General features: G+C 56.8%; 1 protein-coding gene across 1 annotated transcript; it reads left to right on the top strand.

Annotated features, from left to right (window-relative positions):
- The first annotated feature begins 1,527 nt into the window (after positions 1-1,527).
- PLVAP (plasmalemma vesicle associated protein) lies at positions 1,528-13,386 on the top strand. Its single transcript, XM_058727517.1, has 6 exons — positions 1,528-2,010; positions 6,883-6,979; positions 7,098-7,810; positions 9,047-9,104; positions 9,242-9,320; positions 12,591-13,386. The coding sequence occupies exons 1-6, from the start codon at positions 1,645-1,647 to the stop codon at positions 12,595-12,597; spliced, it is 1,320 nt and encodes a 439-aa protein (XP_058583500.1). The 5' UTR covers positions 1,528-1,644; the 3' UTR covers positions 12,598-13,386.
- The last annotated feature ends 1,878 nt before the right edge of the window (positions 13,387-15,264 follow it).

Consider the following 15,264-nt stretch of genomic DNA (forward strand, 5'->3'; position numbering starts at 1 on the left):
CCACTCTGCCTACGCGGCCTCCCACCCTGTTCCAGGGGACTCGGGTGGGCCCGGCCAACCCAGAGAAATAGCTGGTTGGGCACCACTTGCAGCCCCCAACCCTCCTCCCCCCACTCGCCGCTGGGAAGGGTCCGGAATCAGGAATCACCGGGTAGCTGCAAAGGCCAAAGGTCAGACAGGGGTTTCCTGCCTCCCCCTGGGAACTTCCTCTGTCCCAACCCAACTTCTGCCTCTGTGACGAACACCACCCTGGAGGACCCCCTCCCCGCCGTCAACTACCCCCAACTCCGTTGCCCTGGCCGATGGGGGGATGGGGGGATGGGTCCTCCCCCCCCCCCCGCCGCCCTCCCCCCCCCCCCACGCCTCATGCACGCGGGCAGTATACAGCGATTGTGTTGTGGTCCAGCCTTCTTGCCACCTGCCGGCCCCTTGCCCGCCCCCCTCCATCCCTCCCTCCTACCAGCCTTGACCCCATGGAGCCAGGGGGCCGTGTCCCACACTGCCTCCCTAAGACTCAGGGTCCCTCAGGGCCAAGCCTGAGGCTAACGCCTCATCCAGCATGGAGCTAGCTCCTGGTTCTGGGGGAATGGACAGGAGGACGCACCCAGAATCCTTTGCTCTTGGTCCCCGAATTCCCTTGACGCCCAGCTGGAGATGACCCACAGTGAAGTTCAATGCTCACCTATCTGGCACTGCCCCTTCACCGTCTCCCAGAGCCCCGAAATAACGCTCCCAGCACGAAAGGATAGTAATAATAACAATGGCAAACCCTGTCTTACGGCCGCCCCCCCTCTCCGGCCCGGTGACCGGGGACGCCACCCATACCCCGTCTCACAGAGGCAGAGACTGAGAAGGGGCCGGAGAAGCCCCTCACTCGAGCTCGCTTGGGCCGAGCCTTCTCTCCCAGCTCCAAGTTCACTGCGGCTTATGCTGCTGCTCCCAGCGCTTATGAAGCACCTATGGGAGCCGGGGCGTCGGGTGGGCTGACAGCTTGGGGAGCCTGGGCCATTGCCATCCATGGGTCAGCCCCTCCCCGGCCCGGGGAAGCACTACTGTGACGAGTACCTACTGTGCGCCTGGCCCCGGGGGGGCCAAGCACCCCAGCCGACTCAGCTTCCGATTTAGACACACCTCTGCAGCCAGCCCACGGGGTGGGGGAGGTAAGTCCGACTCTGTGCACCAACGGCGTGAGACCCCCAGACGGTCCCTTCACCTCCCCGTGCCTCAGTTTCCTCCTCCGCACGAGACAGGGGCCACCACCTGAGATCCTGGGCGGCAAGCGCTGAGAACGGCGCTGGGCCCGGGGCAAGGGCAAGGTGGAGAGAGAGAGACCGAGGCTCGAGGCTCGGAGCGGCCGAGGAAGCCCCCCCCCCCCTCACCCGGCTGGCGCCCCCGCCCGGCGGGAGCGTCAGAAGTCCAGCGGGGGGGGGGGGGCGCGGCCCCTCCCTTCACAGCCAGGGTGGGAGTGTCGTGATAACCCGCAGCCCCCACTTCCTCCCGGCCAGGAAGGAGCCAGGCAGAGGAAGTATTAAGAGGAGTAATATAAACACTCCCGCCACCCCCCGTGGCAGGGTGCAGAGGGGGCAGCGGCCGCCACCCGGAGGGAGCAGGCCACGCCGGGCGGGCAGCGGGCGCTTGCACACCATGGGGCTGGCGGTGGAGCACGGCGCGTACTCCCGGGAGGGGGGCGGCCCGAGGGGCTGCTGGTACTACCTGCGCTACTTTTTCCTCTTCGTGTCGCTTATTCAGTTCCTCATCATCCTGGGCCTCGTCCTCTTCATGGTCTACGGCAACGTGCACGTGAGCACGGAATCCAACCTGCAGGCCACCGAGCGCCGGGCCGAGGGCCTGTACAGCCAGCTCGTGGGGCTCACGGCCTCCCAGGCCAACCTGTCCAAGGAGCTCAACCTCACCTCCCGCACCAAGGACACCGTCATGCAGCTGCTGGGGAGTGCCCGCCGCGATCTGGACCGGATCAACGCCAGCTTCCGCCAGTGCCAGGCTGACCGGGTAAGGCCACCCGCCGGGCCGGACACGCACCCCGGGGACCCTGGGCAGGGTCCCGGCCGCTCATCCGAGCTGCGGGGTCCTCACCCACGCGCCAGAGACCGTCACAGGCGCTGTATTGCACGTGAGGAGCCCGGGGGGCTTGTTAGTACGAGTATATCCCACACGAGGTTCGGGACACACTTATACTAAGACAATGGGCTCGCTCTCCCTCTGGAATTTAAGGTTAAATTTTTTTTTTTTAAGGTTTATTTATTTTTGAGAGACAGAGTGAGACGGAGCATGAGCGGGGGAGGGGCAGAGAGAGAGAGGGAGACACAGAATCGGAGGCAGGCTCCGGGCTCCGAGCTGTCGGCACAGAGCCCGACCCGGGGCTCGGACTCACGGACCGCGAGATCGTGACCTGAGCCGAAGTGGGACCCTTAACCGACTGAGCCGCCCAGGCGGCCCCTGGAATTTAAGTTTAACTGGGCATCCTCGCTGAATTGGCGGCAGCAACCCTGGGCCCATGACTTAATACGCACGAAGCGCTCGGAATGTTCCAGCACACACCAGCTACAAATAAGAACCAGTTAGATAAAAACTCAGAGCATTCGGTTCCTACTAAGAAGTACAAACAGCTCTGCCTTATGCCGGGAAATGTCCCCCGGGGGGCACGTGTGGGCGTCTAGTCAGGGAATTGGCCCACTCGTTTCATCCAAGACGCGCACCGCCATCTGGTCTGGGAGCCGTCGGGATCGTAAGGTTTTAGACACATGCATCCCGGAATCTGAACTCCCCCGTCATAGAAAATTAGAAGCCTAAGAATGTGGATCTTTACAACGATTAAATTTGAAAAACACAGTTGTTGTTTTTCTTTAATCCCCTTCGTGTTGACAAATGCCTCTGGACTGGAACAGTTTAGGGTTTTCTCCAAGGACCGTAGGGTTTCCCTAGTTTCAGGTCGCCTGCCCCGCCTTGATGCCGGGGAGTATCTCTGCCCCCACCCCCAACCGTGGCAGCCCCAGGTATGTGATGTTGGTGTTTCTGGGTCCTGGCCGTGCTGAGAAACAGGATTTTTCTTAAATTCTCTTCCAGTGCAACTGCATTTCTGGCCCCGAGATCCTGGAAGAGAAAAGAGAATTTAACTCACTGATATATTTTTAAAAAACGTGTTCATCTCCCCTCCTTCTTTCTTTTCTTTTTCTTTTTTCCTTTCTTTCTTTCTTTCTTTCTTTCTTTCTTTCTTTCTTTCTTTCTTTCTTTCTTTCTTTCTTTCTTTTCCCATCTTATGTTATCCCACCTCATCTTATCTTATCTAGAGAGAATGTGAGTAGGGGGAGAGGGAGAGAGAGAGACAATCTTAAGCAGGTCCCATATTCAGCCCACACAGGCTCGATCCCACAGCCTGAGCTTTCTGCCCCTCCCTGTCCTTGCTCCTTTGGAGGCTGGCCCTATGCTAATGGGATCGGGGTCAAGGCAGAAATCACTCTGGGACCTCCAGTGACTTCTGTTTTCAGAAATCTTAACTGCAAAAGAGGAAGATCTGTAGAAATCAAGAGTCAGACGCTAAACCAACTGGCCACCCAGGCACCCCTAACTCCATGATATTTGTAGGGTCTGCTCTGTCCTGTCCGTGTCAAGGCAATGGGACCCTCACCTGGCACATGGGGTCTGGAAGCAGCACCCCGGGACCCCCTTTTATCGCTTCCTCCAACTGGAGAAAAACCTCTTTCTCGTTTCGTGTTTGGATCCAACTCACTTTGCTGAAACGTGCAAATCTTCCTCTTCTGTGACTAAGGTTTCTGTTCTCTGATCCCCATTAGCATAGGGCCAGCTTCCAAAGGAATAGGACAAGAGGTGGCAGGAAGGTAAACTTCTTGCATTCTTTATATTTTTACCTGTTATATTTCTGCAGAGGATTCTGGTCCCAAGTTTGGAAAGCACACCTTGTTAAGTTGTAAAAACCTCCTTTAAAAACAGCTTTATCGAGATATAATTCCTATGCTCTACAAGTCGCACATTAAAAATGTACAGTTCGGGGGCGCCTGGGTGGCGCAGTCGGTTAAGCGTCCGACTTCAGCCAGGTCACGATCTCGCGGTCCGTGAGTTCGAGCCCCGCGTCAGGCTCTGGGCTGATGGCTCGGAGCCTGGAGCCTGTTTCCGATTCTGTGTCTCCCTCTCTCTCTGCCCCTCCCCCGTTCATGCTCTGTCTCTCTCTGTCCCAAAAATAAAAAAAAAAAAAAAAAAAAAAAAAAAAATGTACAGTTCGGGGGCATCTGGGTGGCTCAGTCGGTTAAGCACCCGACTTCAGCTCAGGTCATGATCTCAGGGTTTGCAAGTTCGAGCCCCGCGTCGGGCTCTGCACTGACAGCTCGGAGCCTGGAGCCTGCTTCGGAGTCTGTGTCTCCCTCCCTTTCTGCCCCTCCCCTGCTCTCGCTCTGTCTCTTTCTCTCTCTCTCAAAAATAACTAACCATTAAAAAGTCTTTTTAAAGTGTACAGTTCAATAATTCTTAGTACCTTCACAGAGCTGGGCGATCATCCCAACTGATTTTGGAACGTTTTCATCACCCCAAAAAGATACCCCATCCCCATAAGTCACTCCCCCACCCCTCCTCCCCCAGCCCCTGTTAACCACTCATCTGCTTTCTGTCTCTGTGAATTTGCTTGTTCTGGACATTTTGTATAAATGGGATCAGACAACTTGTGGCCTTTTGTGTCTGGCTCCTATCATCCGGCACGATGTTTTGAAGGTTCACCCGAGCGCGTGTCAGTGCCTCGTTCCTTTTTGTGGCTGAGTAACATTCCATTCTGTGGATGGACCACGTTTTGTTCATTCACCTGTTGATGGACACTTGGGTCGTTTCTGCCTTTTGGTGGTTGTGATAGGCGCTGCTGTGAACGTGCACGTGGAGGTTTTTGTGTGGATGTTTGCTTCAGTGTCTCTTGGGTTTACACCTAAGAGTGGAATTGCTGGGTCACGTGACAATTCCCTGCTTAACATTTTGAGGAACTGCCGGGCTGTTTTCCAAGGCCGCTGCCCCATTTTTTTACATATTCCAACCGGTACCGTCTGAGAATTCTCCTTTCTCCACACCCTCACCAACGCTTGTCACTGCCCGTTCTTGTTTCCCGTTTCATTTATAACCATCCTCATGGCTGTAAGGGGGTCTCTCATCGTGGTTTTCATTTGCCTTTCCCTGAGGAGTGATAATGGTGAATATATTTTCATGCGCTTGTCGACCACGTGTGTATCTTCTTTGGAGAAATGTTTCAGTTGCTTTGCCCATTTGTCAATTATCTTTTTATTACTGATCCACAAGAGTTTACTTTTATACATTCGGGATACCCGGTCCTCTCATCAGATACACGCTTTGCAAATATTTCCTCCCGTCGAAGGGTTGTTTTTTCCCTTTCTCTTTTTTAAATTGGAGCGTAATTGACATACAATGTCACGTCGGTCTCGGGTATACAACTTAGCGATGTGATGGTCTTTTCCTAAAAACAAAAGTTTTTCATTTTGATGAAGTTCTATTTACCTGTTTTCTCTTTGTTTGCGCTTTGGGTGTGCCACCTAAGAAACCATTGGCAAGTCCAAGGTCATGCGGAGTTAACACGTACATTTTCTTCTAAAGAGTTTTGTAGCTTTAGGTCTTATGTTTGGGTCATTGAGCCATTTTGAGTTAATTTTTGTATATGGTGTGAGGTAGGGGTCCAAATTCATTCCTTAACATGGGGAGATCTAGCTGTGCCGGCTCCATTTTTGAAAAGCCTCTTTTCTCCCCCATGAATGATTTTGACACCTGTATTTTCTTTTTTTGTTTTCTTTTTTCTATTATTTTTTAAAGTTTATTTGTTTATTCTGAGAGAGAGAGGAAGAGAAAGAGAAAGAAAGCGTGCAAGCGAGGGACGGGCAGAGAGAGAGGAAGAGGGAGAGAATCCCAGGCAGGCTCGCGTCATGATCTCACGGTTCATGAGTTCAAGTTCCACTTCGGGTGAACCCTGCTTCTCTCTCTCTCTCTCTCTCTCTCTCCCCGTCTCTGTCTTCTTCTCTTCCTCTCTCTCCCCCTCTCTCTCTGCCCCTCATGGGATTTTCTCTCTCTCCACCCCTCGCTCACCTGCGCCCTCTCCCCCTCAATAAAGTAAAATATAGGGGCGCCTGGGTGGCGCAGTCGGTTGGGCGTCCGACTTCAGCCAGGTCACGATCTCGCGGTCCGTGAGTTCGAGCCCCGCGTCAGGCTCTGGGCTGATGGCTCGGAGCCTGGAGCCTGTTTCCGATTCTGTGTCTCCCTCTCTCTCTGCCCCTCCCCCGTTCATGCTCTGTCTCTCTCTGTCCCAAAAATAAATAAAGGTTGAAAAAAAAATTAAAAAAAAAAAATAAAGTAAAATATAGAAAGATGAAACATAATTAGTTGGCCGTACACGCGAATTAATGTTTTCAAGGTTCATCCAAGTTGCAGCAGGTGTGAGTGCTTCATTCCTTTTTATGGCCCAATAGTATTAACCGTGACAACTTTTTTTTTTTAATTTAATTTTTGAGAGAGAGAAAGAGCAGGAGCAGGGGAGGGGCAAAGAGGGAAAATCCCAAACCCTCTCCACACTGTCAGCCTGGAGCCCCACACGAGGCTCGGACTCATGAACCGCGAGATCATGACCTGAGCTGAAACCAAGAGTCGGACACTCAACCGACTGAGCCCCCCAGGCCCCCCAGTTACCGACTTTGAAAGATGCGACCAGCATCCCCCATAAAGGAGTCACGCCCTTGTGAACTGGGTCAACCCAGGCCACCCGGGTGTGGGATCTGGGGCCCCAGCCCGGAGGGTCTGGGCAGCCCGGGAGCAGGGGGACCCGCGGGGGCCGGACCGTGAGCTCTGCCCCGTGTCGCGTCTGGTCAGGTGATCTCCATGAACAACGAGCGGTATATGGCAGCCATCATCCTGAGTGAGAAGGAATGTCAAGAACAGCTGAAGGAAGCTAACAAGAGCTCCGATGGTGAGTTGTCTGGGCGGCGGGGAGCCAGGGTGATAGACTCCTTGCCCGGCCTCTCGGACCCCCCCCCCCCCCGCCCCCTCCCCCGACCTTCCCGAGGTGTCTTCTCCTGCACCTGTAGCCTTGCTCCTAGCGCTGAACCAGAAGGCCAAGATGCTGGAGGTGGAACTGGCGAAGGAGAAGCAGGTGTGCGCCAAAGACAAGGAGGGCCTGGCGCTGAACAAGCGGCTGGTGGAGGACCAGCTGGCCGAGTGTGGCAAGGCCCGGGAGCAGCAGCGGCAGGAGCGACAGCTGGCCGAGGATCGCCTGCAGAAGGTGCAGACCCTCTGCCTCCCGCTGGACAAGGACAAGTTTGAGACGGAGCTGCGGAACCTCTGGCGGGACTCCATCATCCCGCGCACCCTGGACACCATGGGCTACAACCTGTACCACCCTCTCGGCTCCGAGCTGACCTCCATCCGGAGGACCTGCGACCACATGCCCGCCCTCATGAGCACCAAGGTGGACGAGCTGGCCCGGAGCCTGCGGGCCGGCATCGAGCGCGTGGCCCGCGAGAGCTCGGACGTCCAGCGCCAGAAGCTGGAGGTCGAGCGGAGCCTGCAGGCCACTCAGGCGGCCAAGGAGAAGGCGGAGAAGGAGGCCCAGGCCCGAGAGGCCAAGCTCCAGGCCGAATGCGCCCGGCAGACCCAGCTAGCCCTGGAGGAGAAGGCGGCTCTGCGGAAGGAGCGAGATAGCCTGGCAAAGGAGCTGGAGGGGAAGAAGCGGGAGGCAGAGCAGCTCCAGATGCAGCTGGCCGTCAGCCGCTCCACCTTGGACGCCTGCATCAAGGCCAAGGTGGGCTGGAGGGATTCAGGTTGTACTGGGGTCAGGCCTGCGGGCCCTGGTGGAGGCGATGTCGAACTTGGGCTCGAGGCGAGCCTCCCAGCCTGGGTCCGGTTAGTTAGGACTCACTTGAGAGATTCAATGACATAAGACCGGGGTGGAGTTTGGAGTCTGGAATGACCCTGAGAAAGGATTAAGGATCGGGGTTGAGTTTTGGAGGACGGGTGGACCTCGAAATGGGTGCGGGGGGAGAACTGGGAATCCACGGTGGGGGGGTCGGTGTCAAGGTCGGGAGGTGTCTGGGGTGAAGGTTGCGGGGGTGATGGCTTAGGTTGGGAGTTAGACTGAAGGTTAAGGCAGGTCTGGGGGAAGGCTCGCTGTGGAGACAGAGCTTGTGTTTGGGTCAAGATGAGTTCTTAGCGACCGCTGTGTTTAGAGTCGGTCTGGGTTAACGTTAGGGTTCCATCGAAGCCTTCGTTGGTCTTGGAATTGGTAGAATTGGGGTCGTGCCGGATGCGGATTGTGAAGAAAGGTTAAAAGTTAAGTCAGGGGTCGCATGCAGGGCGGCCGGTGGGTCTCACATTGGGTGAGGGGTGAATACAGGATGTCAGTGGGTGGCTGGTAGGGTTGCTTGGAGTTCCAGGGAGAGTCCGGGGTCTCAAGTTGAGTCGGGGTGCGTGGGGCATTGGGAAGCCATGGTGGAGCCCAGGGCTGGGCTGGGGCCATGGCTTAGGGGGCAGATTTTTCATAGCAACCAGGTCTAAGGGATGGGTTGGGGTCAGGGTTGGTTGTAAAGTTCCGGTTGGATCAAGTTTGTCATTAGGATTGGGTTTAGATGAGGCTTTGGGTCTAAGGAAGGTTCTGTTTTCATGTTGGGATTGGATTTTAGGTGATTGAGTTTAGAGCTGGCTTTGGATTTCGGGTTTGGGGGGATTGGCTCAGTTGGGGTCATGGATTGGGATCCATTGGGTTGGCGCTGAGGCAGTAATGGAGACTGAGGCAGGCCACAGTGGGGTCTCTGGGGGGCTTCTGAGGGAAGCCAGTCCCTGGAGTCCCCAGTCACTTGAGCACAGGTGGGTGCAGGTGATCGGACATCCATTGATGTGAGGGTATCTGGTATCGGTGTCCCTGCTCTGGAAGGAACTCAGCTCCAGGTACTACGGGGCATGAAGGAACAGGAGCCTCCCTGGCCCTGTGGTTCAGGGGGTCCCGGCTTCTGCCGACCTCCCTCTGTCTCTCTTCCCACAGTCGCAGCCGATACCTGGACCAAGACCTGTGGGCCTTGCCCCCAACCCCCAGCCCATCGGTAAGTGACAGAAGGCAGAGCCGGGAAGGGGTCGGGGGCGATCCTTTCCACTCTTTATCCCATCTCAGCCCTGCCGGCCCATCCTTAGCCCAGGGTTGGGCCAGTTGGGTGGACCTGACCCCTTCCTCTCACGGCAGACCCAGCTGGCCTCGAGGAATTCAAGAGAAGGATCCTGGAATCCCAGAGGCTTCCCGTAGGGGCTGCAGCCCCATCCAGGTGAGGCACTGGCAGACTGGGATGGTTCAGTCTCAGGGCTTCAGAGGAGGATGGGAACAGGACTAGGGGTGGAGGGAGGCTCATCTCACACTCACGCTTGCTGCTTCCTTAATTGAGCGCCTTCTGTCTACCAGGTAACACAGCCAGGGAGTGGCGGGCCTGGGACACGAACCCAGGCTGTTGGACTCCAGGCAGGCAAGGGAGGGCCTTTGAGCTGGGGGATGGGGGCGAGCTGGTTTGGGGACGGGCAGAAGCCACAGTGCTCCCGGTGACATCTTGAAGAGCCAAGGTCAAGGCTCAGAGGCCAGATGAGGGTGGGGAGGGAGGCTGGAGCCGAGGAAGGGAGGAAGGAGGAGAGCGAGGTCAGGAGAGAGACCCTGGGCCTCTCACCCCACCTCTCTGAGCCTCTCTCTCTCTACCTCTGCAAAAACGGAAGTCTCTGAAGTCAAGGGCGCGGGGCTCCGGGACACCCCTGGGCGTTCTAAGTCAGATCCCGCCGACCCCAAGCCTGCGTCAGGCCTTGGCGACGAGTAGACTTCCGGGTCTGTGGTCAAATCCCAGGGCTTCTCCGCATCCAGCTCCATCTCCACTGTGCCTTTTCTTACCTACCCCCTCCGACGGGGAGCTCATCTTCTCGCAGAACTTGTCCCTTTGCTCCAGATGGCTCTCTGCCTGGGAGGGATCCCTTAGCCTCAGGCAGCCTGCGGAGAGGAAAGCAAGAGCTGGAGGGAAGACCCTGTTCCAAGCAAACAGTTTTCCTCTCTCCATCTTGGCCTAAAGCCATCATGGCAAGGAAGGTGGTTCTATTATTATCCCCACTTCTCAGAGGAGGGAACTGAGGCCCCAGGGAAGTGACCAGCCCCGGGTTATGCGTCAGTGAGTCAGGGCCAGAGCCAGGCTCCGGGCCCAAGCCTGTCCTAACTGCAAAAGGGGAAGCTCTTGACACTGTTTACCCCAAAAGACATCCCCCTGCAGAGAAAACAATGAGTAGTTAAGCCAGGCCCCTCCTGTTTCTTTCTTTCCCCGGGCTCAGGAAGGGCCTCTTGTTCTGGGCTCCCGCCTTGATTTGCCTTCCCCTGAGAAAGAGGCCATCAGCTCTGGATTGGGAGTTTCAGTGAGGCCAGGCACATCTGAATTTCAATGTATATTTATTTTTGAGAAAGAGAGACAGAGTGTGAGCGGGGGAGGGGCAGAGAGAGAGGGAGACACAGAATCCGAAGCGGGATCCAGGCTCCGAGTTGTCAGCACAGAGCCCGACACGGGGCTCGAACTCACGGACCGTGAGATCATGACCTGAGCGGGTCGGACCCTTAACCAACCGAGCCACCCAGGCGGCCCCATCGTTAGACATTTTTAAGTCACATTCTCTTGATGGCAAGTGAACTAGTTTTCTTTTTACCTGAGACTGTGTCCTTTGGGTGTCAATTTATTCCCACGCGCGCACACACAGTGGATGTGAAAACAAGTAAATACTGGGGCAGGGGCTAAGGGGCTGGATAAAGCTAAAGCGGGAGGCTGAAGATGGGAGTCCAGCCCTGGCCCTGAGCCGGGCACGGGGCGAGTGTCACTCAAGTCCATTGCCATCACTGTTGTGATTTGTTTCATTTATTCAACCCGGATACCTTGAGCAGCGGCCGGGTGATGAGAACACAAGGAGGAATAAGGCATCGAAGCCCCCCCTCCCCTTGTGGGGCTCACAGTCTAGCGGGGGAGACAGATCGCAAACCTGATGCGTGAGATGTCGTTGTGGGGCCCCTTGGCCATGGGTGAGGCAGAAAAGGGATGAGATGGTGTGAGGAGGTGAGAATTTTCCACAGGAGGGGGCGCCTGGGTGGCTCAGTTAAGTATCTGACTCTTGATTTTGGCTCAGGTCACGATCTCACGGTTCGTGGGTTCGAGCCCTGCATCAGGCTCTGTGCTGACAGTGGGGAGCCTGCTTGGGATTCTCTGTCTCCCTCTCCCTCTCTGCCCCGCCCCTACTCGTGCTCTCTCCCTCTCTCTCTCTCAAAATAAATAAATAAACTTTAAAAAAAAAATTAAAGAATTTTCCAGAGGAGGCCAGGCAGGCTTCTCTGCCCCGCGTGAGGGTGACCTTTGGGCAAAAAACTAGAAAGGTGAGGGAGGAGCCATGGAGAGTAGGGCATCCCTGAAAGGGTGAACCAGGCAGAGAGCACAGCCTGTGCAAAGGCCCTGAGACAGGACTGACCGTGCGTGGTGAGGCTCGAGCACAGTGATCCAGGGGGTGAGTAGGAGGTGAGGAGGGGCGGGGCGCACAGTTCAGGCAGGGCCTTGTGGGTGCGGTGAGAACTTCGGGAGCCCTGGCACAGCAGCGAGAAGAGAAGGACATGACCGGACTCAGGTGTTCACAGGGACCCCCCCTGGTCACTGTTGAGAGGTGAAGGCAGCAGCCGAGGACCAGGGCAAAGGCATCCAGACAAGCGATGACGGGGGAGTGAGGAGCCTCAGTCTCTGACAGATGGCCAGGGACCACCCTCCCTTGCAGGCTGGTGGGCAGGGGCAGGTAAAGAAGGAATGTCAGGGCTGGTCGGGAGCCGGGCGCATCCTGGTCAAGCCGGAGCCGGGGACGGGGATCCAGCGCCAGCCAAGGAACGTGAGGCTGCTGGGGCCCCAGGGAAGAGCCAGGGAAGGAAGGGAGGGGGCCAGCGGAAGCAGGACTTGGCTGAGGCCCCCTCCTCCCCGACCAGGAAACAGCCTCCGAGCCAACCCCTGACCCCTCACGAGAGCCTCACTGAGGCCAAGGAGGGGAAGGGCATCCCAGACGGCAGGATGGCTCCTGCAGAGGCCGTTGGGGAGGGGTGCAGTGACAGCTCTTGAAGTTTCTGACGAGGGGGACTGCTGCGGGCAGAGTGGGTGGAGCCTGGAATGCCAGGTAGAAAGGATCTGGCTTTGTCGTCTTGAGGGCACTGGGGAGCCAGGGAGAGTGTGTGAGTCGGGGCAGGCTCGTTGGAGAAACCTTGGGCCACTTCAACGGAGACAAAGGAGGGAGATTGAGACCCTGTCTGAGGGGTGTGGGGTGTGGACAGGGGGATCCCCAGGGCCTTACGGAACAAAGGTGAAAGTCAGGCCGCAGCAGAGGCCGGGAGCCCAGAAGGTGGCTTCTCCCAGCACTGTCTCGGGAAGGCCGAACCCCAAAAGAGCTGAAGAATCCTTAGGAGCAAGAGCGGGCCTGGGGTGGGAGGAGGCCGGCCCAGGCGAGGTTTGTCCTTCCGGCTGTCTGACTATTGTATCACCCTCTCCTTCCTGCCTTAGTGGCTGAGGAGGCTCCAGGCCCTGAGGACCGAGGCGTGGCCCCGACTGGCCAGTCTGCGGACAAGACGCCGTGAGCCACCCCTGGCACAGGCCGGGAGCCCGGGCCGCACACAGACCAAAGTGGGCGCCCTTGGCCTGCACCCCGCGCTCGCCCTTCCCCACGCCCCACCACAGCCTCCGCTACTCCCTCACAGGCCCACACCCGCACCACGCGACCCCCCCCCCCCCCGCCTCGCCCCTGGATGCTGCAGGATGTCCCGGACCCACGGCACACAGATGTAACAGTGATGTCAGGAGCCGACGGTATCACGCAAAAGCACGGCACAGACACCGGGAGGACATCATACACACACACACACACACACACACACACACACAAATGCGCTCGCGTGCTTCCTGCCCCGCCCTCGCACAATGCCACACCCCTCCAACGCACACGGGCCGAGGCGCCCACAGCGTCCGGCTTGTCTGCATGTGCCTGTGTCCCCACCGCACCGCCGTCCCAATTTTCTTGTCTCCTGACTCCTCCTTACCCCCAGGGTGCCAGGCCTAGGGAAGTGAGAACAGGAAAACATGAGTCTCCACCCCCCCCCCCCCCCCAGAGTCCCCAGGCTCCCCTGCCAGGCAGCACCGGGTCCCAAGGCAGATGTCGCCCACTGGCCCCATCGTAGCCCATGGGGGCAGCTGTCCCTCCCTCGGTCCCTCTCTCCCCCGCCCTCCCCATACCCAGCCCTGCCTGTGGCCCATATAAATATGTTAGTGGCACGAAATAAATATTATTGAATCCTTTCAAAGACTCCAGAGTGGCAATTTCTGCTTGGCGACAAGGGAGGAAAGACTGAGAGCTGGAGAAACCCCTCCCCGCCGTCCCAAGGCCAGAAGAGCCCACAAACTAGAGCAAGCCTGGGGTGACACCAGATTCCCTCAAGGCATAGGCATCACCGTGCGTGAAGAGAAATGGCAAAAGTCATAGTCAATGAGGGTTTCCCGAAACGGCCACGCCGGCCCACACCGTGACAGCTTTGTGAGTTGTTTCTTTAAAATAGCAGACGTTTAAAAAGCAGTTCCTTAAAAACCAGATGACCCATCTGTAGCTTTCCTCTTCCTAAGATTTGCAAAGATGCCAATTTAGTCCGTGGGGGCAAGCAGGGAACAGTACGTTAGTGGAACACAGGGAAATCACGTTCCCAGGAGACTGGAGGGAAAAAAAGCTAAAAAGCCGTTATACAACCTGCTGGTGAAGATGTAGGGAAAGGGCATTTTCCTATGGGACTGGCAGAAAGGCAAATCTCACGGTGGCCCTTCTGGAAATTAGTTTGGTGACATTTAATAAAAGTAAAGGTGTGCAAACCCTTTGATTCGGCGGTCCCATTCCTGGGACTTTATCCCTGAGGAGAAAAACCTCCAGGAAACCAAGCAAATGGCCATCAGTAGAAAAATGGCCTAAAAGTTGTGGTCGAGAATCTCAACTTGTTGGCTCATCCCCCCCGCCCCCCAACCTTCCCCACTGCCTCAGCCTTGATTCCCTCTCAGCCCACCCCCTGGGACCCTACACAGGGAGGGGATGAGTCACAAGGAACCAGGGCTGGCGATGCAAAGCTTAAAGCAGGCTAGTCAGGAGGGACAAAGGAGCGACATTTCCTGGATACGGAAACTCGGGTGAGAGACGACCTACTGCAGGAAACACTCGGCTGGGGCCCCGCCAAGCCAGGGCAGGGGGGTCAGCCAGGCCAGGCCGCCCAGACGGGCCAGTCTGGAGGCCCCAAGGAAGCGAGGACGTCCCTGACCCTAAGCCTACTGCCTGGGTAGCTAGAGACCTGGAGAGGACGCTGACACCCGCCAGTCCCAGCAACCACAGGATGTCTGAGTTTGGGTTCCGGGGCCAGACATCCCTGGATTCAAATCTTGACTCTGTTGGTCTCAGCCTCCCTATTCTCATCTGAGAAATAATCATTCTAAACTTTCTGGACACGTGGGCACAGGTCTGACTTTTGGTTGGTCTCTCCCATCCGGAGCATCCCAGGATGTCATCCCTCCAGCTGGCCCCCACTCCCAGCCCTGCTGGTCCAGAGAAACCTTTCCATCATGGGATCTGACCATGTCCCTCTCTGGCTCACACACCCTCCATGGCTCCCCATTACCCTGGGAACAAAGTCCAGCTCCTCATCGGCTCTTATCTCCCTCCCCTCACCCTCACTCCCACCTCCAATGCGGCTCTTGCCTCCAGCTGCCCTGGACCTTTAATTCTCTGGCTAAAGAGTATCTCTTAGGGGCGCCTGGGTGGCGCAGTCGGTTAAGCGTCCGACTTCAGCCAGGTCACGATCTCGCGGTCCGTGAGTTCGAGCCCCGCGTCGGGCTCTGGGCCGATGGCTCGGAGCCCGGAGCCTGTTTCCGATTCTGTGTCTCCCTCTCTCTCTGCCCCTCCCCCGTTCATGCTCTGTCTCTCTCTGTCCCAAAAATAAATAAAAAACGTTGAAAAAAAAAAAAAGTATCTCTTAATTTGTGCTGTCAGATTACAATGCCTTTTTCTTGGCAAATTCTTCTTTCTCCAAGGCCCGCCCCCAGAGATCCCTCCTCCAGGCAGCCCTCCTGATTGCCCCAGATATAGCCCTTGCTCCCCCTGGGGGAATCCCCAGCTCCGTCCCTCCCTTTTTATAGACCCAGAACATGTAGC

The sequence above is a fragment of the Neofelis nebulosa genome, chromosome 4 (assembly GCF_028018385.1).
Source record: "Neofelis nebulosa isolate mNeoNeb1 chromosome 4, mNeoNeb1.pri, whole genome shotgun sequence".
Classification (NCBI taxonomy): Eukaryota; Metazoa; Chordata; class Mammalia; order Carnivora; family Felidae; genus Neofelis; species Neofelis nebulosa.

Coding starts and splice junctions, on each gene's coding strand:
- PLVAP (XM_058727517.1), top strand. CDS start 1,645: ATGGGGCTGGCGGTGGAGCACGGCGCGTACTCCCGGGAGGGGGGCGGC. Junction 2,011..6,882: donor GCCAGTGCCAGGCTGACCGG/GTAAGGCCACCC, acceptor GCGTCTGGTCAG/GTGATCTCCATGAACAACGA. Junction 9,105..9,241: donor CCCCAACCCCCAGCCCATCG/GTAAGTGACAGA, acceptor CTCTCACGGCAG/ACCCAGCTGGCCTCGAGGAA.